At 41.9% G+C, this 25,907-nt stretch overlaps 2 protein-coding genes across 6 annotated transcripts in view; one reads left to right on the top strand and one right to left on the bottom strand.

Annotated features, from left to right (window-relative positions):
* Window positions 1-10,081, top strand: part of CAPN7 (calpain 7) — a 35,468-nt gene extending 25,387 nt beyond the window's left edge. For 3 of the 5 annotated variants that reach the window (XM_062569402.1, XM_062569401.1, XM_062569403.1), the window contains 5 exons: window positions 1,351-1,496; window positions 2,239-2,301; window positions 3,979-4,109; window positions 5,361-5,453; window positions 5,534-10,081. In XM_062569402.1, the coding sequence (XP_062425386.1) occupies window positions 1,351-1,496; window positions 2,239-2,301; window positions 3,979-4,109; window positions 5,361-5,453; window positions 5,534-5,678 (578 nt within the window). In that variant the 3' untranslated portion in view covers window positions 5,679-10,081. Of the gene's footprint in view, window positions 1-1,350; window positions 1,497-2,157; window positions 2,302-3,978; window positions 4,110-5,360; window positions 5,454-5,533 lie in introns of those variants that run through there. The other 2 variants (XM_062569405.1, XM_062569404.1) reach the window with 2 other exon arrangements.
* An 8-nt stretch (window positions 10,082-10,089) lies between these two features.
* Window positions 10,090-25,907, bottom strand: part of SH3BP5 (SH3 domain binding protein 5) — a 50,986-nt gene continuing 35,168 nt past the window's right edge. Inside the window, exons 5-9 of the mRNA XM_062569407.1 lie at window positions 21,145-21,275; window positions 18,115-18,157; window positions 15,866-16,085; window positions 12,774-13,034; window positions 10,090-12,110 (exon numbers count right to left, since the gene is read on the bottom strand). Of these exons, the coding sequence (XP_062425391.1) occupies window positions 11,929-12,110; window positions 12,774-13,034; window positions 15,866-16,085; window positions 18,115-18,157; window positions 21,145-21,275 (837 nt within the window). The 3' untranslated portion in view covers window positions 10,090-11,928. The remainder of the gene's footprint in view (window positions 12,111-12,773; window positions 13,035-15,865; window positions 16,086-18,114; window positions 18,158-21,144; window positions 21,276-25,907) is intronic.

The following is a 25,907-nucleotide window of genomic DNA, read 5'->3' as shown; positions in this document are numbered from 1 at the left end:
GTGGAATTTGGGATATTTCTATGGGAACAGCTGGTGAGGGCTGAGTTGTTCATCTGTCGTCTTGTTTGGTGAACTCTGCAAAAAAAAATCCTTTAGAATTCAAGCTGTCTTTCTGCAGAAAACATCCTTTGAGACTTGAGCAAATCATTGTCTATTTTTGCAAAGTCTTGTTAAAGCAACTACTTCTTATTGCTGCCCAAGACATGCTTCTGATGTTACTGGTACTACAGCAGTGGTTATTTTTACAAGTTTGTTTTTATTGAAAACTTTAAGTGAGCAAACCAAACAAAAATTGTACAGTGAAAGGAACTGTTTCATTTGTGCTTGAAAGAGTCTTCCAGCAAGACTGTTAACAAGAACTGGATGACTCATGTTTTGTCTTGCTACCCAGACTTCTCTAAAGTTTTAATCTCACCAACTCAAACCTCTTTAAAACCTTTATCCATGGAAATAGATTTGTCAAGCTACAGTATTATTTACACCATCTGTTAAAATGAGATCAGAACAAAGCTGTTTAATCCTTTGGCACTGAAACCGAGATTTCCCATTCCTAAACTTCTATTGTTTTATATTAATCCATTCCTTCTTGTGGAAAACATAAAGGGCCTGATCCTGGCTCTGTCAAAGTAATTGGCTAGACTTGTTTCTGCTTCACTGAAATAAAAGTCTGTAATAACTTGATTAGAGGCCAAATAACAAATTACATGGTATCACTGTGAAAGCAAATATTTAGGATATTTATAATAAATAGTGTATTTGCACTGAGACTAGGATGCAGCTACATCGTGATCAGAGAGATTTTGACTGTGTGTGTTAGGGAGAGTGGATGATGAAGAAATAAATTCACATGTTTTAAAGTCATTTTTACCAAGTGGCCAAAGATTTTAGCAGTCTGCATTCTTAAACTCTTTTGCAGGTGGAGAAGGGGTATCTGTAACAGACTCCTTGTCAGGAGAATTTTAAGGAATGCTCAAAGATTCTTTAAATAAAATGTAAGGAAAAAGATGAGGAATCACGATAGGTCTTCTAAGAATAGGGACATTGGTGGGAGATAGATAAGCTATTCTTGCAAGACATAGGATTTATACTGTTTTTTCTAGTGCAGATTTTTTCATCCTTTGAGTGATGTACCTTTCCTGAAAATGATAGTTACTCTTAAGATTGATCCTTTTTTATGAGCAAATCTTCAGTGCTCTATTATTTCTGAAGTACTCAAGTCTGGTGATAGTCTAACCTTACTACCAACAGTCTGACTTCCCTGGCAAAATTCACTGATACAAAATGACTAAGGAATTTACTGAGCCAGGGGATTTTTTGATGAGGAAAAATGTTCATCCTTTTCTTTTTCAGCTGATCCTCCTCCATATATTGATGGTATTCGGATCAACAGTCCGCATTATCTGACCAAGATAAAGCTGACCTCCCCAGGGTCCCATACATTTACCTTGGTGGTTTCCCAGTATGAGAAACAAAACACTATCCATTACACCATCAGGGTACGTACTGTTGATTTCATAATGAATTTAAACAATTTTACTAAAGAGAAAGTGAACTCACCTTGTAAATTTGATGAACAAGTATACTTTTGCATTGATACTGTTCTTTTAGGGAGGAAGGAAATGAGTGATGCAGCAGAAATGCTGATGAAGTGCTTAATGTTCTCTATTGTAGTTAGAACAATATAGTGTCCATCTTTTTAGTGATGTTATTTTAATCTTTCCTTTGTAACACAGATGTGACATAAAATTGTAAACAACTAATCAGCTGAAAAATACTTGTTTCCTAGTTTAAAAATTTGGTGTCTGCATACAGGCAGAGCATTGGCTCTATGTATACGTTAGCCTGTTTTAGATCTCAGTTAAGTTTTAAAGTTTTCTGATTTCTCTAAATTACTATCTTTTTATACACAACTCCAAGGGTGAATTTTTTCCTCACCTACTTTGATCAGCCACCACTTCCTTCTCCTCCCCTCAGTGCCATCTTAGATGTCCTTAACAAAGATGCCATCTGATAAAGAAGGGGTAAGAAGGAAAGAGGTGGTTGGAGCCCAAGAATTAGAGCCTCATTTCCTTCATGGTGATGATTTAGGCCTGTAGTGAAGAGGAGTCTAAAAATGATGTGTGTGCAATGCTTTTTTTTTTATTTATTTGTTTTAAGGGGGAAGAAGTTTAACTTTTCATGTTTTCGTATGAAAAGTGCAAGGTGAATGTGTGACCACCTTCTTCTTTTGCAACACAGGTGTATTCCTTGTGCAAGTTTACCTTTTCCAAGATCCCAACACCTTACACAGTTTCTAAACGGGTAAAGAAACATTTTCTTTTATGGTTCACTGGATAATAATTCTGTTTTGGCTTTTCCAGATTTGAGATGTGCGAGGTTGTTAAATATTTTTATACTAATGCCTAAAAAATGTCATGTTAGCTTTGTTAAGCTTCATTTGCTGGAAGATAATCTAACAAATGCTCAGTCGGAGCATAATTAGCATAATACCTGTACTTAAGTTACACATAACGTGCCCAACAGTTAGCTGCACTGCAAGCATAATTCATACCAACATAAAAGTTCTTGGACTGGCTGACTGTTCAGGATGGTGGCTTAACCTTTATTGGCAGAAGATCATATTTGGTATATAAGCTTCATCTTCACTGCAGAGGGTATTGGTTGAACTGTATCAGTGCAGATAGATCAGTAAAGCCTCTGGAGAATAGACTGGCCTTTAGAATGACAACCCTGTGCCGTAATACGCAACTACTCTTCAAAGATCAGATTGTGCCACTACAACTGCAGAGTAAAAACTCTGCAAGTATTGCTTGTTTTCTCCTGAGACACATGTGTGATTTTCCTTGGGAAAATTCTTGGTATTATGGGACAAAATCAGCAACGGGAAACTGTAGACATCAGTACCAAGACTGTGACAAACAGATTACCAGTAACATAATACATTACTGTTCTTATATTTTGTATAAGACCTCTCAAAGGACTGTTATCACTAGGCAAAGCACTCATACTGTCGAGTAGTATCATGGCAATATTTCCATGGTTCATTTCATGTAGAATTGACCCTTGAGAGTACAACAACAGAGGCAAGGGCAAGAAATTTGACTGAAATTTAGTCAGGGGCCCAGGCAGTTCTGGGGCCAGCAGATACTAGTATTTCAGCTATCTACACAAGCTGCAGTTAAACCTTCAACTGAAGCGTGAATATAGCCAAGACCTCACAGGATAGTGCAGCTTGCTTCCAAACTTGACATCTTTGAGAGTTTTGAAAACTGAGTAAATAAATTAATTCCCTGAAAAAAATTCTGCTCACGACTGGTTTGATATAGGAGAGTGGGGGTAACATATGAGGAGTGTATCTCAGCTAGAATTTTGTGTGAATGACTGGCATGTCCTGCAAGTGTAACCTTTCATTTTAATGACTAGCAGGAAGAACTTGCAAACAGATGGCCTGTTTTTCAAAGTTTGAGCAGCATTCTTTCTCTTGTACTTATTTGTCCTGTTGGAACCTGTCCTTATGGATATCGTTATTGTGCTGGGAATGCTGGTTCTTAGTGTGCATATAGGGGACTGGACAGTGCTGGAAGGAGTGTTTTCAAAAGCAGAGGTTACAACACCATTATTGTACTACCCTGCACTGCTGTTGTTTCTTACTCATCACAACAGAATGGTTCTTGACTAAAAAAAACATGGATAGTCCAGTAGTCATGGAATAGATGGGAATATAGGTCCTCTGTTGCATGTAATTTCTCATGGTCAGAAACATAAATGTATTGAATGCATCTGTATTTCTCACTTTAATAAAGGATCTAAGGCCTTGATCTAGGTAGTTGTAAGGCTGTAGTGAAACAATTAAAAATTACAAGGGATTATTAAAATCAGTGACATCTAAAGTAAGAGTAGCCTAGTCTTGTTTTGTCTGTACATAAGCAATATAAATCTTTTTCAGTGTATTAAATACTTTCTGTACTTTTCTTTTAGGTTAACGGACAATGGAAAGGTCACAGTGCTGGAGGATGTGGAAATTTCAGAGACAGCTACAAAAACAATCCCATTTATCAGTTTCAGCTGGACAAGAGTGGGCCATTACTAATTGAACTACGGGGACCAAGGTTTGTAGAGAATAAGCATGCATCAACATAGGGTATTATGTGCTAAGGATAAATTTTGTTAGTATCTTCCAAGGAGACAGTAGGAAACTCCTTGAAAATCCTGAAGTGCCATTTACTCTGTCACTAGCAGGCCACAAGGAAGAACTGGATGTTAGTGCCCTATGGAGTATCTATTATTTTGAAAGTTTCTCCCCTGAACTGCAAGGAATATTCATAGTTCAAGGAGACACAGCTGTTACTGTCATAGAGTATACCTGTATTAACCACTACATCCCAGCTACAAAAGGGCTCAGGAGGATTGAGTTTTGGAGAGGAAATTAGAAAGCAGAATATAAAATAGATATATCTTAAGCTTAAGGTTTATGGTTCTCACAGTCCCATTCATATTATTTTTGCACACAAAACAGTGTTTCAGTGTACTTAACACTTTCTCATGTCCTTTATAAGGTATCTTTTTCTCACAACTGGTAGCCCCACTACCGAGATTACTTCCATGGATCCTACGCAGGTCAAATGTACACTCCTGCAAAATTCCTACCTCAGAGTAGCAGTGTACAAAGTCTCTGAATAGCAACATCTCCTGACATGCGGTCAAGTGTGTGTATGTTGGGGGGTTGTTTTGGGGTGTTTTTTTGTAAAGCTGTATTACAGGCCTCACAAAATGGCAGCATTTCTATCCATCCTCTCCCCTCTTTGACAGAGCTGCTAACTCATAAAATGAGGATGAGTAAAGGCACTTCCACAAAGGGGTGATTCTGCTGCTCCACTATTTCTTTTGCATATAGTTTGAGGTTGTATTTGAGTAGTTTGAATGACAGCAGTTTGAATGTAGTAGTAGTTTGACTGCTACATATATTAAGAGGTAGTAGACAAATTTTCTCTAGTTTTATATTGCAACTTGGGAAATTCTGTTGGGGTCACCATGACTGATAGTGATCAGATCACATCCCATATTTAATGCACATAATTGTGTCACCACACAATTACAATTTAACTGCTTGAGGTATGCTTAGATGCAGAAGAAAACTAGCAGGGATTTTCCATGTAGTACAGTTCTGAATCTGAAATACGTTAAGTCTTCCTTCAAAGTCTATATTCTATCATAGTAAGTTTGACTAGCATTTCTGTCACAAATGTGACAGAACTTTCAGATGTGTTCCAGTTCTACTCTAGTTTTTAATAAATCACTCTCTTCATGTTAATCCTGACCACCCAAATAACTAAAGTAAGAGCCTATCACTTTACTTGCAGGCAATACAGTGTTGGTTTTGAACTGGTCACAGTCTCAACAGTAGGAGATCCTGGTTCCTCTGGCTTTCAGAAAAAAAATAGCGGTGACTACAGGTAAGCTCAGTTAATGAAATTGTAGAGATCAGAAACAGTATTTCAGATCTTAGTTAATTAATAGTTTCTTTTTATCATAGGTGTGGATTTTGCTACTTGGAAGTGGAGAACATACTTGCTGGAGTTTACAACATCATCCCCACCACCTTCCTGCCTCAACAAGAGGGTCCCTTTTTCTTAGATTTTAACAGTACTACTCCTCTTAAGGTATCACAGCTTCAGTGAGGAGACAGATCTGTGCATCACTGTTGAAAGAGGTAGTTAAGATCTGTGCTGCAGCCTGAAAACAGATGACTCCACATGCGTAAAAGAAAATTGCACTCTAAGTAATAGCCAGCAGCATGGAGCCACCGATTTGTCAATTAACTGTGGTACACAGTTACTTGTGGGTTTTGCTGTTGCAGTATTAGAGTGAGCACTGTTCAACAGGTTTGTGAACATGCTAAAATGCTTATATTCAGATGAACAAGTAAGACTGACTTTATTCAAATTTTTCACACTTCAAATCAAAACTTGATGAGCTAAGACAAAAATTAATATTGGCATTTTCTTCTTCTCAACTACAGGGTATATGGGTTTAAGATTTTTTTTCTTAAAAGTAAACGTGCAAGAAAAAAATACTCTTGTGTACTGCGCTTATTCAGTTTCAGGACCAAAAAGTAGTATAAGCTATTTGTGCTGCTCTCTTGAGTATTTTCAGAATTGAAGCAGTCCTGACATCTAATTAGTGACTTTACCATTCCTGACAATGTAGTATTTGAGACTGCCACTAACATCTTCAGCTTATCTATAATATGTACATAAGAGTAAAGCAAGAAGAGCCTATATAAGGACTGAAGTGTTCCACCTTTAGCTATTTCTAAGAGAAAATTAATGGTTTCACTCATATAACAGCTCTGAAAGTACCTGTTAATTTCATGCCTGTATTATTTTAATACATAATCATCTTACAGCACAAGGCACTGTATGGCTCTCTTGTCCTGCTAGCTTTAAGAAAGAACTGTGCTGATACATATCAGCATTAAAATCAGGGAGAGTTAACCAGCAGTACAATACACACAAGATATAACATGCCAGCACACATAGCAGGTGCGAAAGGCTTTCATCCGAAGGTATGCTATGAGATTCTGTATCTACTGAAGTAGTCTCATTTGATGATGCTAAGAGTTAGTGAACTAACCACCAGCAGTGTCCTAGCAAAGAAATATTTTATCCCTGTCGTTTTTGTAAGTGCTAATAAGCATGTATAGGAAAGATCGCCTAAAACTCTTCCCCTATAAACTACACCTGCAACTACTGTACTTGCTAATCCAGTGACACATGACCATCTCTTTTAAAAGGTACCTTTTTCTTTTATATTACATTACAGTTGCATTGTTTTCTTCTATATGTTTTGGTTTTGAACAACCAAATGGCTGACACGTAACTTACCCTCTCCCCCAAAATGGCAGATACTGTGATCTTGAAAACAGTCCCAAGCTGTTCGTTCCTTGTCATTCAGGTTTGTTTGGCAGTTTCCCAAGGGAAAAAAAAGTAATTTAAATTTATTCTTGGAGTACAAGTGCCATCTGGATATTAGGGAAGAGAGCACAGGCTACAGGACTACTAGAAAGCTATGTGCTAAAATTATTCCTATAGAAATCTGCTACTGCCTGTGTCTCAAAAGTACAAGATCCCTTTTGTTTTAATCTCCTTCATTAGGCAGCTGCTTGACAAATGCCAAGCTTGAAAAGAACAGTGAAAAATGTATGTTTTTTCTTGACTGCAGGTCTCTTTTAAAGACTATATGGGTTAGGAAGTTCAGGACAAGTTTGTCACAATGCAACTTACCTTCTTATACAGGGAAGTTTCTGATTATTGTTGTAACAAAACAACGCAGGAACAGCATGGGTGCAGGCTTTCGGGAGATAGTTGCCTCAAGGACTGTTCTCTCTACCAAATCAAAATTTCATTTGCTTCACAACACGCTTCCTGTAAGTGTATGTTAAGCTTTTAGCTCAGGCTGAACCAGAGTGGCAATACATGTATTTTGTCACCTACAAAGTTAAAGTTACAGAAGTAGTTATGGCAAGTAAACCGTGTATATTTTAACAGTACAAAAGGCAGATGCCAACAACTGCCAGCTTTCAGAATGTACGTCCTCTGTGTTTGAGATCAAACTATTAAGATTTGTCTGTAGTAAAAGCTGTTGTTTTATAGTTAGTTTCTACTCTGCATTAAGTTTTGGGGTTGGGGGAGTGTTGTGTTTTGTTTTTTTGTGTTTTTTTGTTTTTTAAGACAGACAAGCATAACCAAGTGCCAAAGCTTATGCTGGTAATTTAACTTGAAGGTGAAACAAGCTTGAAACTTAGCTTCCATACTGTACCACAACTGTACTTTTAGTACATACTGAACTGTTTGCAGGAGAAATGAAAAGCAAGGAATGTACTCGCTCTCCTAATGCTAAAGAAAGGTTGTTTCTACAAGGATACAGTAACACTTCTTACACAGTCTAGTCACTGAATTGGGCCTATCTCCATAACTGTAAAGGACTTAAGTTCAGGATCAGTGATGTCCTTTATAAAGCAAGTCTTATTCAAATATTGCAGCATAGGTAATCTGGTAGAAAACCATTGTTGCACATTTCCCTACATATATAAGAATGAGAATACTCAGGCACAAAGGAAAGAATAAAAAATGTTGTTATAAATTCTCGTCTCTGCAGTTTCTGAAAAAAATTTGAAACAAAATTTTCTTGCCCACTCTTCTTAAAAAAAAAAAAAAAATCGCATACACAGGCACTTATGCTTTGCTTTACTGGTTTCTGCCCAGATATCTACTGCTATCATTTCTTCCACAAATACAGAAAATATCAGGGAGTAAACTGATACTTAAATTACAAAACACTTAAATCAGTGTGTAGGCTGAGCTTCTCTTTGCCCTATACCCTTTAGTGACTTTGTTCCATAAGACAAGAGACTACTATATGTTGCAGTAAGACTTTTACAAAGGAATAAGGCCGAGGGAGGGGGGAAGCTGCACAATAGCACAATAACAGATCAGATGATTGTAACAAAGTCACAAAACCATATTTCCAGTTAGACAACTGTGTAACTCTTAAGCCTGAAGTCTTCTCTGCTTGTAACCACACAATTCAAGCTTTTAAAAATTAAAATACAAAGCCACTCAAAATATACTAGCAAGCATACTGCACCCTTCAGTAGTTGTTTGTTACACTGTGTACAGCTCTGACCACTGTCTAAGCTGCAGAATGGTGGGGATAAATGACAAAATGAAAGCTAGTTGTTACAGAGGATTTAAGAAGATTTGCAATTTCTTTGCTTCACTAAGGGAAGACTACTACAAATAAATGATTTTTTGCTTTTCTCTGCATCACTAGTGTTGAGGGATAACTGGAGATAGCCTGTTCAGAAGCTTTGTCATTCTCTATGCACTACAAACCTTTTCTGCATTTTCTTTTGTTTGTTTGTTTGTTAACCCTATTTTAAAGCTCCATGCAGGCACCATATGCTGCTGTTCTATAGCTCAGGTTAAGATTTTCCTTGCAGTTTGTTTTGTTTTATTAGGAAGGCATGGCGTCAGTCCTTAGTTAATCCAATCCATCACTTCTCAAAAGACTTGCTGAAAGTTTGCGCGTGAATGAATAGTATCAACAGCTTCTATCCCATCTACCCCATGATCCTAAGACTCGGTTTTAATTCTCCAATGCAAGTTTCATGCACCTGTTTTGTACAGCAGTTCTGCACCTGACCATACCATAAATCAGGTATTTGAATAGCTAGCTATTTCAAATTAAGTTCGTGTAGATATAGTAGCAGTGTTCATTTTTTAGTCAAAAAAAAGACATTTAAAAGGTGTGATAATACCAAAGAGTAGAAGTAGTCCTGGATTAACATTTACGTTGTAGTACATTCTCACTTCAGGACAACTGAATATACACTTTAATAGATCAGAAGCTTATTTTTATACCTATGAAGGTAGCTACCATCATGTTACACTAGAGAATTCTAACAGAAAAGTAACTGGAAAGAGCTTACTGATTTTCCTGTATTCCACAGTGATGTAAGTTCATTTAAGTTTGTCATATTTATCGTGGCTTTTATGAGGGTTCAAAATAAAATGAGTTTTCCTTTATTACACACGTAGTTCTACCTGTTTGCATGCCCAAGTGTAATTTACCTGCTAAGTGCTGGGTTGGCCAAGGGAGGAAGTCTGTAACAAGTTTTTTTACATGCTCCTGCATGATTGGTAAGGTGCCTTGGTTTCCACACCTTTTCCTACTTTCTGATCGATGGTTTTACCCTCCTGGGAGCTGAACTCAGAATTGGGGCGTTTGCAAGGCAGCGCATACAGTTCCGGTTTTGTATCCAGCTGAACTTAAGATTAATCATTCCACAAGTGCAAGGTGCTGGGTTTCTAGGCAGAACTGGAACTGAGACACAGAACTTGGTAGAAAGAGAGGTTTTAAAAGAAGAAGGAGGAAAAAAAAAAAAAAAAAAGATGGTGTAGGGATGGGCTGGCAGGTCTCCAAAAGTAGGTTTTCAACCACAAATCTCTGTTGATTTCTCTACCTGTATGTAGTACGGGCAATAACTTATCTACAAAAATTTAAGTAAAAATATTAATGCAATGCAACACCTCTGTACTTCTTTTTATTTCAAATATAATCCTGTCAGTCCAAGTTTTTCCCAAGTTACGGTTACATCTGAAGTTGGAACCACATACTTCTCTCCTTAGCATTTCTCAGCTAGGTAGATGCTTCTGATGGAAAAATTCAGCCTTTAGATCACTGGAGCATGTAAACACATATCTGTTCAAAGTCTTACTAGCTATAATGCATCAAATCTAATTTTTCTGAAAACAGGTTTCCTTACCTTCAATTCTGCATAGCCTTACAGCAGATTTCAGCAGTATTTAGTACGGAGGTGTTGCATAACCCTCCTCTTTTCTGCATACTAAGGGATTTTTGAACATTTGGCTAAACCTCTGGTTTTACAGCATTCTGGATACAAAGCGAAACACGGATACAAGGAGTTGGAAAGCTGAAAGGAGGTGACAGTTGTCCACATATTACAAAGGATTTTTAATATCAGAGCTAAGTGATGCTGGGCTGCAGTCTTCACCTGAAAGAGGGTATTTAAGAACTAAACTTGCTTTAGGAGAAGATTCAGTACTTAGCACTTGAGATACACTTAGCTTGCACAGACTCAAAATGAAATGTGAAAAACAAAAATGTTTACTGTAGTGTGAAGAATTTTACATTAATTTTGAGAATAGATACACAAGCTGTGGTAGGGACAAAATACAACAGGACTGCAAAAACATAGAATAGAAAATACTTTGGGCAATACTAAAATTCCCATCAAATTAACAATATAAACTGACATTTTAGATAAAATGGTGCTTTCAGAAATGCTTAGCTACCAAAACTTAAAGAGTCCTAGGATTTTTACTACCACTTACTAGCGTAATTACCAGATACTACTACTGCCTAACAGCTGCTGGCAAAACATGCCCGTGCCCTTTCTAGTTTTATTGAATACTTTTCGCTAGGGCATACTAAAATCTCAAGTCCCTTTAACAATTATAAAACCCCACACAGTACAATCTACAGAGCAATTTAAGAACACATGGTCAGTCTACACTGGCAATTCCTTTTCTTCATGCATATTCTAAGGGTGACTCCCTTATCGTAACTGTCCTGAACACATCTATGACTCCCATTTTCGAGCAATAACACTTAAAGTGCTGAAAAACAATACTTCACTTCTGAGGGGAGGGGAAGGGCAAGGGGCCAATCAACTCTTTTTGGTCACTGGAATCACCCTTAGAGTCCAAGCCAGACTTCATCAGGTGGCTAGAAAGGGCCTATGACTGCTGGGTGTTACCATCCCGCTTCTCTCTCTTCTGCTAGGTTTTAAAGGCATGACTAATCTTTATCCTTTCTGTGAGCACCAAGGGAAGAGTGAAGGCTTTTAGACCCACACATGCAACAGCTTTCCTGTATACAAAATATTTCTACAGTTTCAGCATAATACAGACAAATACAGATGTTCAAAGAATATGCCACTTACACTCAAAAGATCCACTGTATCTAAAGAGCATTTCATTCTACAAAACTGAAGCCAAACTGCTCGCTGCAAATGTCTGGCTTAGATTTCAGACCTCTACTGGCATGAATTTACACAGGAACATTACTCGTTATTGCTTCAGCCAGGCTGCTACAAAACATTTTACAAAGTCTGTGAAATACGAGCACAGCTTAAACGTTTGACAACTCGTTTGGCCTACAAAGGATTTACTGAATAAAAACTTCAGCCTTCAACATTAATTAGACTTCTTAGTGCAGTTTTAAATTCTTAGAGTAAACGCTTAAGATTTGGCATGTATTATTGGCACAATGTTCTTCAGACACTTAGAAGTTCATGTATAAATATTTATACTCCCATTAATCAGGATAGGGCACAAGAAGCACTCAGCCAATCTGGGCAGCTTTTCTGCCTGCGCATATTCCCTCTTTGATTTTCATGCACTGAAGGGAGAGCTGCTTCATTCGGTTATCCAAAGCCAGCCCCTCAGTGGAGCTGCTCCTGTTGCTGCTCCTATTCTTGTTCACTCTGTCGCTTGTCTTGTTCTCAGCCCCTTCTGCCCTATCCCCTGCAAAGAAAGGATTAAACTAGATGTTAAACCCAGGTTTCATTCTGCAATTTAAGGTTCAAGCAGGTGCCTCTGCAGCTTCCTTTGCCAAAGTGTACAAAATTATAGGAGCAGGAGCAAGATGTAAGGTAACCGAAGTTGGCCTTCCAAGCTGCACTCATCTTGCGCACTGCATCAGCAAATTACAGTGTAAACAGACAAACTGGAGTACACAAGAGCAGTGGTAATCCTCTAGTCTGAATTTGTCAGCAAAGGCTTGCACAGCCACTGCATTAAGAGAGTCCTTTTGGCACCTTATTGATTTGTTCTGGAAAGCAGGATATTCAGCAAGCAGGACAGCGATTAAAAGAAATAAACAAACTGAGCTTTTCCTTAAAATAAACATACCATCAGAATCCCACCGATCATTTAGTTCCTCTAATCCCATTGCTGCACTGAGACAAAACTGGGGAACCTCCCCAGCTAGCAGACGAATAGTTAAGAAGATTTAAATGTCATCGTTACTGTGGGACGAGGACGTTGGAGAACTGCCTTCCCCAAGGAGGCGGCCAGTGGGTCAGAGCTCAGCGGGCTGGCAGTACGCCTAGGGCAGCTGAGAGGGTTTGCCTGCTCCCTTTATAAAGCTGAAAAACATTGGCCCAGGGCGTATCCAGCTGTGCGTACCTCGTTCAGCTTCACACTCGGGGGACGATGCCCCGCTGCATTCGCTTCGAGGCCCTAGGACAGGAAAGGCCATCCCAAACTCGGAGAGGGAGACCGGGCTGGGCAGATCCAGGCTTCCAGGTCGCGTCGCGGGAGGAAACTGAGCGGGCAGCTCGCAGGGGCTCGTGGGACCAGAGCTGAAGCTGGACACCGACTGAGTTTCTGAATCCTCTTCGGATACAAAGCTGCTGCCATTGTCATCCTCAAACACTTCCGAAGCCACTGCAATGTTTAAGGAATACTCCAATTAGCAAACCTATCTCCCCTTTCCAGGGGATTTCAGCTACTCAGTTTTGCATCTTCTCTACACACATGCACTGCTGTCCCACTCTAGCAGTTTGCCCCCTTGCAAAGCCTTAACCCAGTATTTGACGAGTAGATCCCGGAGCCTTGATTCTGCACCATTGCCAGAGAGAAGCTCTGAGGAACTGCAGACCCGACATGATCTGCCCTGCAGCACCAAATCAATAGCTACTAACTCCTTATCCTAAGACACTCTTGTTTTTTTTTTTTTTTTTTTTTTTTACTGTTCCTTGCTGCTGCCTGCTCGCCTGGCCTTGCTCACATGTCACCTTCTGTGTCACAGTCCACTGTGCCCATCTCAGCCAGCAACACCTCAATCCCACCCAGGATTCCTGGTTGTTTACAGCACTGATCAGAAAGCAGATGTGGCTGCGTGGGGAGGACTACTTCCACCTTACCTTCCCGCTTTTACAGTCAAAATCCCACATGAACTCCTAAGATCTTCTTTTGGATGAGGATCACTAAATGTCAACAATTATTTAAAAAAAAAAATCCACATAAATCATTCTCCTTGCTTATGTTCACTTACACGTGAAATTCTAGTTAGAGCAAACCAAGACCAAACTGTCCAGCTAGATTAAGCTGGAGGCTCTTTGTTAGGAACGCAAGGAGGAATTACTTAATATTACATTAAACATTAATACAGGTTCCATTTTGTGTAATACATGTGGTGTAGATTTTATTAAAAACCAATGTTTAGAGTCTGCACTTACTGCAGGACAGGGACCTATGAACCAAAGACTTCTGCCCCCAAGTAGTCCCACTGGGATAAAAAAGTTGCTTATGTGCATCAGCCTTTGCACAACGGAAGCGTGTGCTGGCACTACATAGGTTTGAAGATGTCCCACAAATAGTAAGACATTTATAATGACCTGAGGTTTTCTTACACTTCCTTGCAATACCTACTACTGTCAGAGAAGCTCAGAACCAACTTGAAAGAAGAGTGAGAGCAAATAGCAGCGTTAACAACAAAAAGGCTTAAAGGAAAAGTTTCACAGTAGTTCTGTTATCTCCGCAGCCTGGGATTCATGTGCACCACTCAGACACGAAGGGGGCAAAGAGAGGCAGCTACCATCACAGTTATTTCAGAGATTTCAGCCTTTTTCTGCTTTATGAACTACATTGCAGAACTCACCTAAAGGCTTCAGAAGATAAAATGGATAATCAGCACTATCCACCTCCCCGATGCCTCCTCTGGGGCATTTTGTGCTTGGAGACAGTTTGTGGTGGTTTCGTTTTTAATGTCAAATCCAAGCTGCACAATGACCCTTCCTCTCGCTTGCTGTATTTTATCAGTATACAGAGAACAGTTCAGATAACTTGCACGGGGTAAAAGCAAAACAGATGGAGCAAAAAAACATGTTCTAAGTTGCAGCAGCGCTTTGATTGGTAAGGAGCACTGTCACCAGTTAGCCTAGAGTAAACACTAATTACAGCTTATTTATTACCACCAAAGCTTGCTGTACCACACAAGAGCACCTGCTAGGCCATAAAAAACAACCACCATCACACTCCTGCTGAATGCTGAAGTGTTTTAGTTAACTCCAACAGACAGAAATCAAAACAGAAAGAGTCTTTGGTAGAAAACCCCTACATGTTCAGCTCTGCTGAAACCTCCTCAGATCAACTGGCCCAGACACCATACTCACTACGGCAAAGGGGCTTTAGCACACCATGCAAAAACTCATGGTGCTTTAGAGGACCTAAAGCCACCCCAGGCCTGTCCCCAGCTCCCACCACGCAGCGAGGCTGCACTGCAAGCAGGCCCACAGGGCCCCTGTGCTGGTGTCTACTGGGCATTGCTGGGAGGGTGAAGGCACTGGGATCATGCAATTCTAAACTCCTGCAACCGTGACCTAGACTCACTCCTGCAGAAATGGAGCTGAAATACAAATTGAACTGGGATTTGTAGGTCTGGACTGTGAGCAAGTAATTTCTGCAAGGCAGGGGGGGAGGGAGGAAGCATCTGGGCCACAATCAATTTCAATCTATTTTCTTTCTCCCAGAGCAGGACAGAAGTAAATTCACAACACTACAGACTGCTCCAGTCTTTGCAACTCAAACTCCCCACATACCACTGGTTATTTAGGCTGGCAGCTCACTCAGGTGCTGCCATCACCCAAGGAAGACGCGTCTTGCACAGAGCCCCAGTACCTGGCCTTAACATATTGCAGCTTCTTCGCTTCCCTTGCTTGAAGCACAAGTGCTGTGCTAAAGTCAACATATTGAGAAGAGTTCCCACAGCATGGAGGAGCTCATCCTTATACCACTCTACGCAATGCCACACGTTTCTATACGAGCACCATTAGTCCCCTTGCCGTGGGCCCAGGACTGCACATACACGTGCTGATCCGAAAAGGCCTGTTTCCAAACCAGTACTGCTACCTCAGCCCAACTGGCTACATGATCTACTACAGCCTGCAACCACCCCTACCAAAACTCACTAACAGCAGCATCATTGGCTTAAAAAGTAGGAGCATGCTTTTAAATGGATTAATTCTACTCCTTTCATACACCGCTCTATGAGCAACAGCAGCAATGCAAAGGCAACAGCTGATTCACTTCAAATCATTGCCCTTTCCTTTGAAACTGGCTATCAAAAGCACAATAAACTGTAAAAACTGGAAGTGTAATGAGTTAACCACAGCCACACAACAACCAAGCTGCAGCGCGCTCAGAGCAGTTTTCATCTCGGCATCTCCTATGATGCTCCCGGGATACTCCCTGGCTCAGGAGTGCTCTGTACTCACCTGAGATGGTATCTGACTCCAGTTTACTTGCAGACAGGTCTTCCACAGAGGTATTGCTCCCTTCAGCACCCACACCACATCCTCGTGGTCCCATGGCAGTGGACCGTCTCCTCTCATGAATCTCATCTGAGATCATCTCCAGGTTTTTCAAAGCAGTCTTATACTCTCCCTTTGCCAGGGCCAGTTTTGCTTGCAGGTCATCCACCGTTTTCTTCAATTGCTAGCAAGGAAAACTGGTATCAGATGTGCTTTCATCAGGAACAGCGTGGAAGGACCGTATTCAGTCCTCCATTAAGCACCAGCTGATTCAGCTCTGTGCAAGCAAGCTAGCACCAACCAATGCTGGCATCCAGGCGATCGAGGGTTCGTAAACCGAGGGCAGCCCAGTAAAAGCAGAAGTGATGGAAAAGAAAAAGCAGCACAGGAAACCATGGGAGTTGGGGCTGGAGTTACAGCTGGGGCACGGCAGTTGCTCCCAAGCCTTGGCGCAGAGCAGGCACCGCCCCGTTAACACGTGCGATCTCTCACTATGCTCTGACCGCTTACTGAAGTGACTGAACGAGCAGAGCAAGGAGACAGAAACAGCAGCCACTGCTGAGCCTTTCGACTGGCTCTTAACGCTTTGGGGACGTACGGGGATGTTTGGCACTTCTGGAATAGCCGCTCGCACGCGCCTGGGCCACACAGGCTCACGCTGTGCAGCCCCCACCGAGGGCCCGCGAGGCCCTGGCCTGCAGGACGTCCCACCAGCGGGGCGAAGCCTCGCTCTCCTCCGAGCACCGAACCATCGCTTCGCGGGCACTGCAGAGAGCATTTCACTCCAGAAAGCAGCAAGCTTCACGCCCCGAGGGCCGTAATACAGCGGTTTCGGTACCCCCGGGCACAACCCCACTCCTAAGAGCGCTGCATGCCCTCTTCCCCAAGGGGCACAGGTAAAACGCTCCCCGGGGAAAGAGAGCTGAATCTAGATGTCTCAACTCCATTTTATGCCACCCATTAAAGGCAATCTCTGCCTGCCAGGGCACAGTCTTTCGTACTGTATTTCACATGACTGCCCTGCGCCGGGAGGGCGCTGAGCAGCTGCCATGGGGAAGCACCTAGGCTGCAAACAGCGGTTCCCTGCCCACAGAAAAGGGGGATTTCTGGAAAGACGTCCTGAGTCGGAAGGGATTACTGGGAGCGCTGTGCTGGCACCCAGCCCAGGATGGACAGGAGCTGGGCCACATGCAGGGGCTGTTGAGCATGACCCCGGGGGTGAGGCAAGACAGAGGGGCAGGGGGCACCGGGGCAGCCCCAGCCTGGATCCCAGGCAAGAAAAGGCGCATCCCATGGTCTCTGTGGCTTGCAAAGAGCTGTTGCATCTTCCTTTGAACTCCGAGGTGCCAGGCTCCCAAGCTTTCTCCCCCTGCACAGCAAACCTGCTCCCGATAGCTGGGCAAAGGCCACATGCAACAAAAGCCACTCAAACAGGAAGACCGTATGGGATAATCCACACCGATTCTCACATCTGAATTTTTAACGCTACTTTGCTCTCCCACCTCTGGCAGCTCCAGGAGGAAGGGCAGCTACAGCAGATGGGTGGCATCACACATGCAGCTGCCCCGTCTGCTCTGGAGCCACCACACCCCACGAGGTGCCACGCTGTACAGAGGCGCTGGCTAAACATCCTTGCGCTCAGCACAGTGCAGTGTAGAGATGCCCAAAACGCCCAGCAAGCCCGCAGCTGCTGACATTCAGCCACAAGCCCAAGCTCGGGCTTGACATCCTGTTTCTTCCAAACCCCAAATGTGAAGCTCACATCAGAGTGATATTTGAGTACTACGAGCAGGTTATTTGCTCTGTTAATTCACCCAGCCAGTGAGCCGAGAAGAGCAGCCCAAGCACAGTTAAGCAGCCAGAACCACTCACCACGGAGGAGCAGAAAAGAAAAGAAAAAGAAAAGAAGAAAAAAAAAGATCCAGAGACTTCATAAAATATAAGAGGCAAAAACCGTGTGCGCTCAGTTCTGGTAGCGAGCAGCAGGGTACAAACAGGGCGTTGGAGCCCTCCAACTTCACACGAGGAAGCAAAGCTTCTCAGGCTTTTATCTTTAAAATGTGCTTAGAAAATTGCTCAAGATGAGAGATTTTGAATGCAATTGGTTTTGTACAGAAATGCGACAAAAGTTATTCTTGAAGTACTTTACATTTAATTTCAATATTTGCCATAAGCAGTGAAGAGTTTCAGATGCATCTGAACTACATACGTACCTCTAGCTGGACGTAGTACTTTGCCTTGAGTTCAAAATAAGGCCTGTGGAAAAACAAAAAACAATTGGTTACAACTGCTGGGACCAAACACAGAGTGCTGGAGTGGGAGTTGGGAGTGGGAGCGCTCTTCTTAACGTTAACATAGCTATTTTAAGTTTCACTGTAATCCTGGGACTACTGATCTAGATCGTAAAACACCTACGTGTGCTCCCACTTGCTTGGTTTTTTTTCCCTGCCCTCTGATGTATCTGTTTCTCATGGGTGTCTTGGCCTAAGCACTGTTGTCAAAATTCCAGTTTTTGCAGTTGACAACAAAATTCCTTCAGGCTTAGATTCTGCAAGATATTTTAAAACAACAAGCTTCAGGCATGAGCATCCTCTCTGTATCTAATCTAATTTTAGAGCTCCGAACACATGTGAATTCTCTGCAGAATCTGAGCCTTTCACTTCTCCATGTTCAGATTTTGGGGTAGAGCAGCAGTTCCTTGGGGTTTTTTCCAGCGAAGGAGAGAGGACAAAGGGAGCTTCGGAGCACCAAAGGCTCAGCATTTCCCTCCAGCTGCACAGCTCTCCCATAGTTTGCTCAGACACAGAGACCAGCGTTACACCCAGCCCATTTCCCACTACAGGCAACAGAACTTATAAATAAGGTTGCAGGGTAACAGGGACACAGAAGGCACAATACAAAGCCCAGAAACCATGTTCCAGCTTCAAAGCTTCGAAGACTGCAAGCCAGCATCACCTGATGTGATGCTGGGAAGCACCAAGAGCAGTGATTTGTAACTGGGCTTGCTGCCCTCCTTACCTTTTGGAAGCTCCCCTGAAAAGTACAGGAGAGATGAGCAATCAGATATGTTCTTATGTGAAACACAGCGTTAGTCATCCTCATCGCATTTCTACCCTGAGAGCAAGCCTTTTCTGAGGAAGTAACATCACTTTCCCCTGCTCGGCATCCCACCACAGCTGCGTTTCGAGTTGTGCACAAGAACTCAAGAATCTGAAACTGTGGCTCTCCAGTCCTGTGTATGCACTTTGAGGGGTTGAATTCAATATACAGTCCTTAGGGTTTCCTTGCAACCAAGTTACGTCATAGCTTCTGTTGTGTGTGTATATATATGTAAAAACACATACACATGCACTTTGGAGTGAGCACCTTCACAGCCAACAGGCAAGAAAGATGCCATCATATTCCCCTAAGCCAAGAAAAAGATGCCAACACATGAGAGTCCAAACCAAAGCACCCTTCCTCATCCTCCACTAACAACCTGTCACATGTCTGAAGCCAGGCCTGAACACCAGAAAGTGAGGCACTAGCAGGGTAGCGATTTGCACCTCCACGGGCCACTTCACTCGCTTTCATCTCCAGTCCAGTAGTTACTGAAACCAGGTACATGATGCACCAGGACTGGGCTATCGTTATGTTGCTGAGAGTGGTGCCCTAGGTCGCAAGCGATCTAAGCCCATGACGTTGTGCTTTAAAGCAAAGTGCTTTTTAAGTAGTTGACAGAAAGACTGAAAGGCACTTCACCCAACTCATCCGAGCAGAAAGTTACTTCCAAAAGCTGCCCAAGACAGGCCTGTTTGCTATCCTGCAGCACTGAGGTACTGAGCCGTAAGATCTGGCAAATGTTAAGAACATGCAGCCATATGCACATTTATAGCTTGCAAGAGAATAAGGAAAACAAATAGAAAAGAACAGAATTTTACAATTAATCAAAATTAAATTAAATTTTAAATTTAAAGAAAGAAAGAACACAATAATCCCATCCAGTCAGCAACTTAATAGGGCAAATCATCTAAACAACTTCCTTCTAGTCTCTTCTAGACTTATTATTTTCAAGTAGTAGTGCTGCAAGCATCTTAGTCCACACTGAAGTGCAGAGCAATCACAGTCAGTTTTTGCATGGAAAAAAGTAACTCCTGCGTGTCTACCGAGGGCTCAGGCAGAGGGGCTGGACACCACAACCCTGAAAGCTCCAGCTCTTGCTGCAAACTCTCCCCAAGAAGGAGGACAACAGAGCAGTGTGATGGTTTACTTCAAGAAAAGCAGCTAGTAGCCAGCACCTCCTTGCTGGACATAATGAAGACAGTGGCTGGGGCACCACGCTCAGCACCATCGTCTCTATAAAAAGGCAGGCAGGAACCACTGACAAGTTATCCGGGTCTTCAGAACAGTTTAAGTTTTGTTTTAAGGAAGGCACTCCTGGCAGCTGACCCGTTTCTCAAATACTGCTGTTATCTGGAGGAGTCTGTCATTTAGTGATCTGTTGGATGATGTTTCTCGCAGCTCCTGTGCAGTGCTGGACATACGGCACGAAGCTCGCTCTGTGAACCCTCGAAAAACACAGCACAGCATTTCAGGAAAACATGCTGCTATACTGTTCTAGCAAAACCGTGGATCTTCCTTGAAAAATGCTAATCCTTTCGTGCATTGAGCCAGACACCAATCAAATCTGATTTTTAGTTGACAGCTTTGTCCAAAAAGTCATTTCTAAATGGAGGGATTAAAAGCTAAAATACTGTGAGCAGACTTTTTTTCTTTTTTTTAAGACAAGCTACAATGTGGAAATAAAAAGAAAAAAGACTAAGAAATACAGGGAAGATTAAGGACGGATTGTAAACAGGGCTGGAATTTTAAATAGGTTATGAGCAAAAAGCTGTTTCACTTCTCTGCAACAGAGCAAAACTGCACATCAAATGCACACAGAGTAGTGACACTTGCTGCTTAGCTATGCTGTCTGAAGTGTGTTTTCTGCCTCAAGAACAGCTCTTGCATGACTTTGCTCTAGCAGCTCTGGGAAGTAAGCAAGTCTGCCATGCAGCATGCTACTCTGATGCAGTCTCGCATCTTTTCAGGTCTCTGTCACCTGCCTTGTTTGTTTTCTAACTAAAAGTAAGAACTACAACAAAAAAATCCAAAGCTGCAAAATATCAGCAACCAGAGCTCTGCAGTTCTGCAATGTACAGGCAGCATCTATCCCCCTACAAGCAGACTTCACCTTTAAACTCATTTCCAAATATAAGACCTACTTTGATTTGTTGATGGCTCTTTTCAGCTTCTTCTCCAGCTGTTTCATCCGTCCCATGGCAGCATTGTATTTGGCTGCAGTCTCTTTGTGAACCAACTCGCTCCTCGTTTTGGTTTGTTCTGCCTCCATGACCTTCAAGAAAGAAAATATAGGTTGAGTGGCAAGCCACAACAATCTGCTTTGTATCATTTTAACGAACAGCATCCTCATAATCTCCTCAATCAGCTTATCGCAGCAATGAGATGGAAGAAGAAAAAAATAATTGTTTTCAGCAAACCTACTTAAAAAAAAAAATCTCTCTTGAAAGGAACAGCAATATACCAGGCTTGCAAGTGCTACATTAATTATTATAGTGGTGCTGCAGCTTCTTGTTTAATATCCCTTAGGAAAGGGCTCAGAAAAGCCTCGAATTTCAGGATCATCCCTCTTTGAACACAGTTAGATATTCAGGATTGGAACAGCACTAGCAGAAATCGCTCAGTTACATTTAGCAGTGTTATTTCTGTCCCTCCTGCTTCTCTCCTGGCAGCCCCTCTTTCCAGCTGGGAGCCTGAAGGCTGCTCAGCACCCGGCACTGCGCTGCCGTCCCCTGGCTCTAGCAAAACGAAAAAGGGCTGAAAAACCAACCGCAGAAGGCTGGGAAAACGGCTTTGCTCTTAAAACAGTCAGCATGCCCCAAATCACAGTTTTCAATGTCAAAAACAAGCAGTGCTTCAAGCCATGAGCCAACAGCCACGGCAGCCAGGGAGAGGACTTACTAGTTTAAAGTAAGAGTAGCAGTGATACCTCTCTCTATTGATCCAGATGTGTCTGGCAATACAGAGAAAGCAGGCAATTTCCAGGCTTCCTCTCCTGTGACTCTGAAGCTTATGAAAAATGGCAGGATTTGATTATTTTCCAGATATCTCAGCAACAAAACCAAATACTCAAAAACTTCAATGCAAATTACTCCAGCTCTCTTCCATTGCTTGGGTTATTCCAGACCAGAACAGAAGGTGATGTCTACACTCTCAGATCCAGACAGAGAGAAAAGTCAAAGTACCTAATTTTTAAATAATCTCACATAACACCCTAATTTCATGAGACTGTCTTAGCCCTCAGGCTGAACTAAACACAGCAAAGAGCACAGTCAACTCACACTTGCTTGGCACATCATGCTACTCAGGAAAACTGGTGCGTCATCCTTTTTGATGGCTAAATAAAACCATGAAACTGCTACATGCCAAACCCAAACCGTATCAGCACCAACTAAAAGCTCTGGCTGCCACAACTGGAAGGCACGTTTTGCTCATTGGAGCACACCACGTGCTATGAAACAAAGCAGCTGCTACAAAACTTTAAACCTACAAAGGTTTACAGAAGCTCTTTTGATTAGACGTAAAATAATTCACTCAATTCCAACACCCTTCAGCTGTTGTTATAAACAAACAAGCCTCCCAATTTTGAAGAAAGGTCAAAAAGGCCTATTAGATTCATAGCAGACTCTCTCTAGCACCTTGAAAACAAGCTACAGCCTCTCATTTCGAACAACTGCTAGGAAGCTAGGATGATGCAATGACTTTTTCCCTAGTGAACTATGTCAGATAAGACTGGTTTTTGTATAAAAGTGTCTTATATTAAAATACAGTCTCCAAGGACAACACAGAAGTGGGTTTGCCTTCTCTGTAGAGTGGCAAGGAAATCGCAATTTAAAAATGCTGGAAGCTACAAAATACTGGTGTGGCTGGAATTTGCCGATTCTCAATTGTATGTCAATCCTTCCCATGCATTCTTGGGGCAAAACCAGCACAGGCTTTGATGTCTACCACACAGTAAGCACCAGTCATATAAGCAGCAGAATCGTAACACAAGTTAGGTGTCTGGCATCACGCTGATCTTGCAAATCTCTCCTATTAAGCATCATAAAAGTCCCTTCACTCTGCAAAACTGGGGTTTGAGGATGACAGATTGTAATCACCTCAATACGCCCCCATTTTTTTACGCTTTCTGGAAAGAAGGGGGAGAAAAAAAAAGCTGTATACTTCATCCTTTTAATTTTAGAAATCAGTGATGTAAGGAGAACAACCTCCCCCCAGTATTTGTTTTCTTAAAAGCCTTCCGTCATTGCGTTGATATTATCTGCACGAGCCCAAGGGGAGGCCAGGAACTGCCTGTACCCTTCTCTGGAGACAGCAGCTCAAGGTGCATTCGCTGGGCTGAGGACAAAGATGCAATTCTGCAAAATCTGTAAGATCCCTCCACGGATGTATCTCTGCAGGCATCCTTGGCGTTCCCAATTTACTGCCGAGACGCATGTAGTGTTTCACATGGACAAGGAGGAACGAAGAGTGATCACCCACTCCCTCACAAAGGCCGAAACAGCCTTTAAATAGAGAAGTTGTCAGTCAGCACAGATGGAAATAGGCTTGCAAACCCTCCCTACCCGTCACCTAACCTATGATCCCACCTCCACACCTATCAAGTTCAGCATAACATCGCAGTTCAACGCTAAGGAAACAAAACCACTGCCCAAGTAGCTTTGTGTCTGTGCCTTCCAAGAAACCTGCACAGTTTGGGATCAAAAATGGACTCTGTGCAAAATTTCAGTAATAACACAGATGCAAAAGAAAAATGTATCTGTGAGATTTAACAAAGCAGACTGCTCTAGCCAAAGAATTACTCTGTAGATGTTTCCCTTTTCAAATATTTTCCAAATATTAAATTGATGGCTCTTGTAGAGGAAGAATTAGAAATAAAGGAGGTAAGACAGACAATGCAACATCAGCATACAAGGATAGAATCAATAATATAAGGGATAAATATATTGGGAGGGGAGCATAAAAACCACACTGAGATTTATTTTCAGAGTGAATAGAGGGAGAGATTAGGGTAGGGAAGGTTGTAGATATTTTTGTTTTTTTTTCCATAGCTTTTTTCCCCTTCCTTTTCCTCCAAGTGTTGCATGTGCAGGAAGTATCACTTCTCTCTGCATCACGAAAGTACCCACGCGTTTTACACTGACAGATGGCACTTCATAGCATAATATCAAAGGGAGCTTCACCAGCCAAATTAAACCAAGAGGCAGCATGCATCCTCCCTTGCTCTCCCCTCACCCCTTCCTTTTAAAAATGCCTCATGATCAAGAGCCAAAACATTTCTTCTCCCTGCCAGAATTTATGAACATATCTCAGGGAAGACAGTAAAAGCAGAGCCTTTTAAAGACTGCATCAGCAATTAAAAATTATCATCAGTCTCCCTTGAAATTCATGCAGGCTCTTCCCCTCTACTCCAGCTCATCTCAAACTCAAGGTAACACATTTGTCAGTGCTTTTTTGTACACATTTCTATACAAGAATGATTTTCTACAGGAGTATTACAGCCGAGATCCCTGCCCTTCATCCTGCCAGAACTCTGGTTTTTGGCCCTTTTATAGCCCTGCTCCCTGTGCCACAAACTACAATATCATAATTTAAACTCAGCTACTAGCAAATACATCATTCTTGCACTTCCCAAAAAACTTCTCCTAAATTTTAAAGACAAACTGCAATTTCCTAACACACTGCTGAGTCAATGTCTATCAATGAACAGCACTTTTCTTCTCCAAGCAGCTTAAGGGAAGGTAAAGGTAGATCAGATACCCTGTCTGCATGCAAGTTGTACGTCTACTTTTCCATCATACTCGACAGAGGTTCCTCTTGCAAAGAGCATCCAAACCTGGTCACGTGAACTGTTCTCGAGACGCCATATGCTTATTGACCAGATCTCCTTTGACTAAAATGCAAGTTTAGGCATCCAACTCAGATGTACATAGCAACACTTGAGACAACAAAATTTAAACAGCTCAGCCTCAGCTTAAGTGTCATTATACCATCTCAGACATCTAGGAGGACGGGCAGGAATTTACCCAAAAGTACAGATGACGTTAACAGCAGAGGTGGGTAAAGAAGTTGCCTGCTCACAGGACCGCACCACAGTCCTGTGCTCTTCTGTGGTCAACACGAAGCTCAAATGTAGACACTTACAGGAATTAGTTGCATCTCCACAGGCAGGTAGACATCCAGCTCCTACTTAGGCGCCCAGCTTCCTTTGCTTTCATTGGAAACAAAGCTCAAAATACAAGGTGAAAAAGCTCTCAAGTGACCGACTGCACTCCCTACACCTGCTTGTGCTGGTCTTGCCTGCTTTGTGAATAAAAGCGTCTTCCACATGTCATGCTTCCAAACTATTCAGGATAGGCAAAATTGCAGAAACTCTCCTATTTTTTAATAAGTTTAATTGGACAATTTGCCATTTCAGTGGCTATAAAAGCCTTGTTTACAGTCTCTTGTTACAGATTGTCACATTAAAAATAATGGTATTAGCAGCTTTTCCATCTATGAAGAAATCAAAAAGCAGTGCCAACACGCAATCCTTATCTCTGTTTCTTCCCACGAGGGTCAGCAAACAGTGTTTCTTGTTCAGTATGCTAGAAGTCCAGTCTTTGTCCACATCTGTTAGGGCAAAAGCAGAAGTAACTTGGCAATATTCCCATACACGCCTGCGTAAGAGAGAGATGTCTCATTTGTTGTCTTGCCTCCCCTTTTCCCTTATGCACTTTGCTTGCATTGCTTGTCAACTGCCAAGCTCCTTTAGGGCTCAGAATTGTTCCAAGTTTCAGACAAATTTAATAGGGCCTTTTACCTCTCCCTAAGAATAGCAAATAAGAACACTTGCTTGTGTTGACATTTCTACCAAAATAGAAACAAATGAATAAGTAACCCAATTCTGACATTTGGCGCAGAGATG

Source organism: Rhea pennata, chromosome 2 (genome assembly GCF_028389875.1).
Source record: "Rhea pennata isolate bPtePen1 chromosome 2, bPtePen1.pri, whole genome shotgun sequence".
Classification (NCBI taxonomy): domain Eukaryota; kingdom Metazoa; phylum Chordata; class Aves; order Rheiformes; family Rheidae; genus Rhea; species Rhea pennata.
The sequence above is the reverse complement of the archived record's forward strand: the minus strand, read 5'-3'. Positions and strand labels throughout refer to the sequence as shown.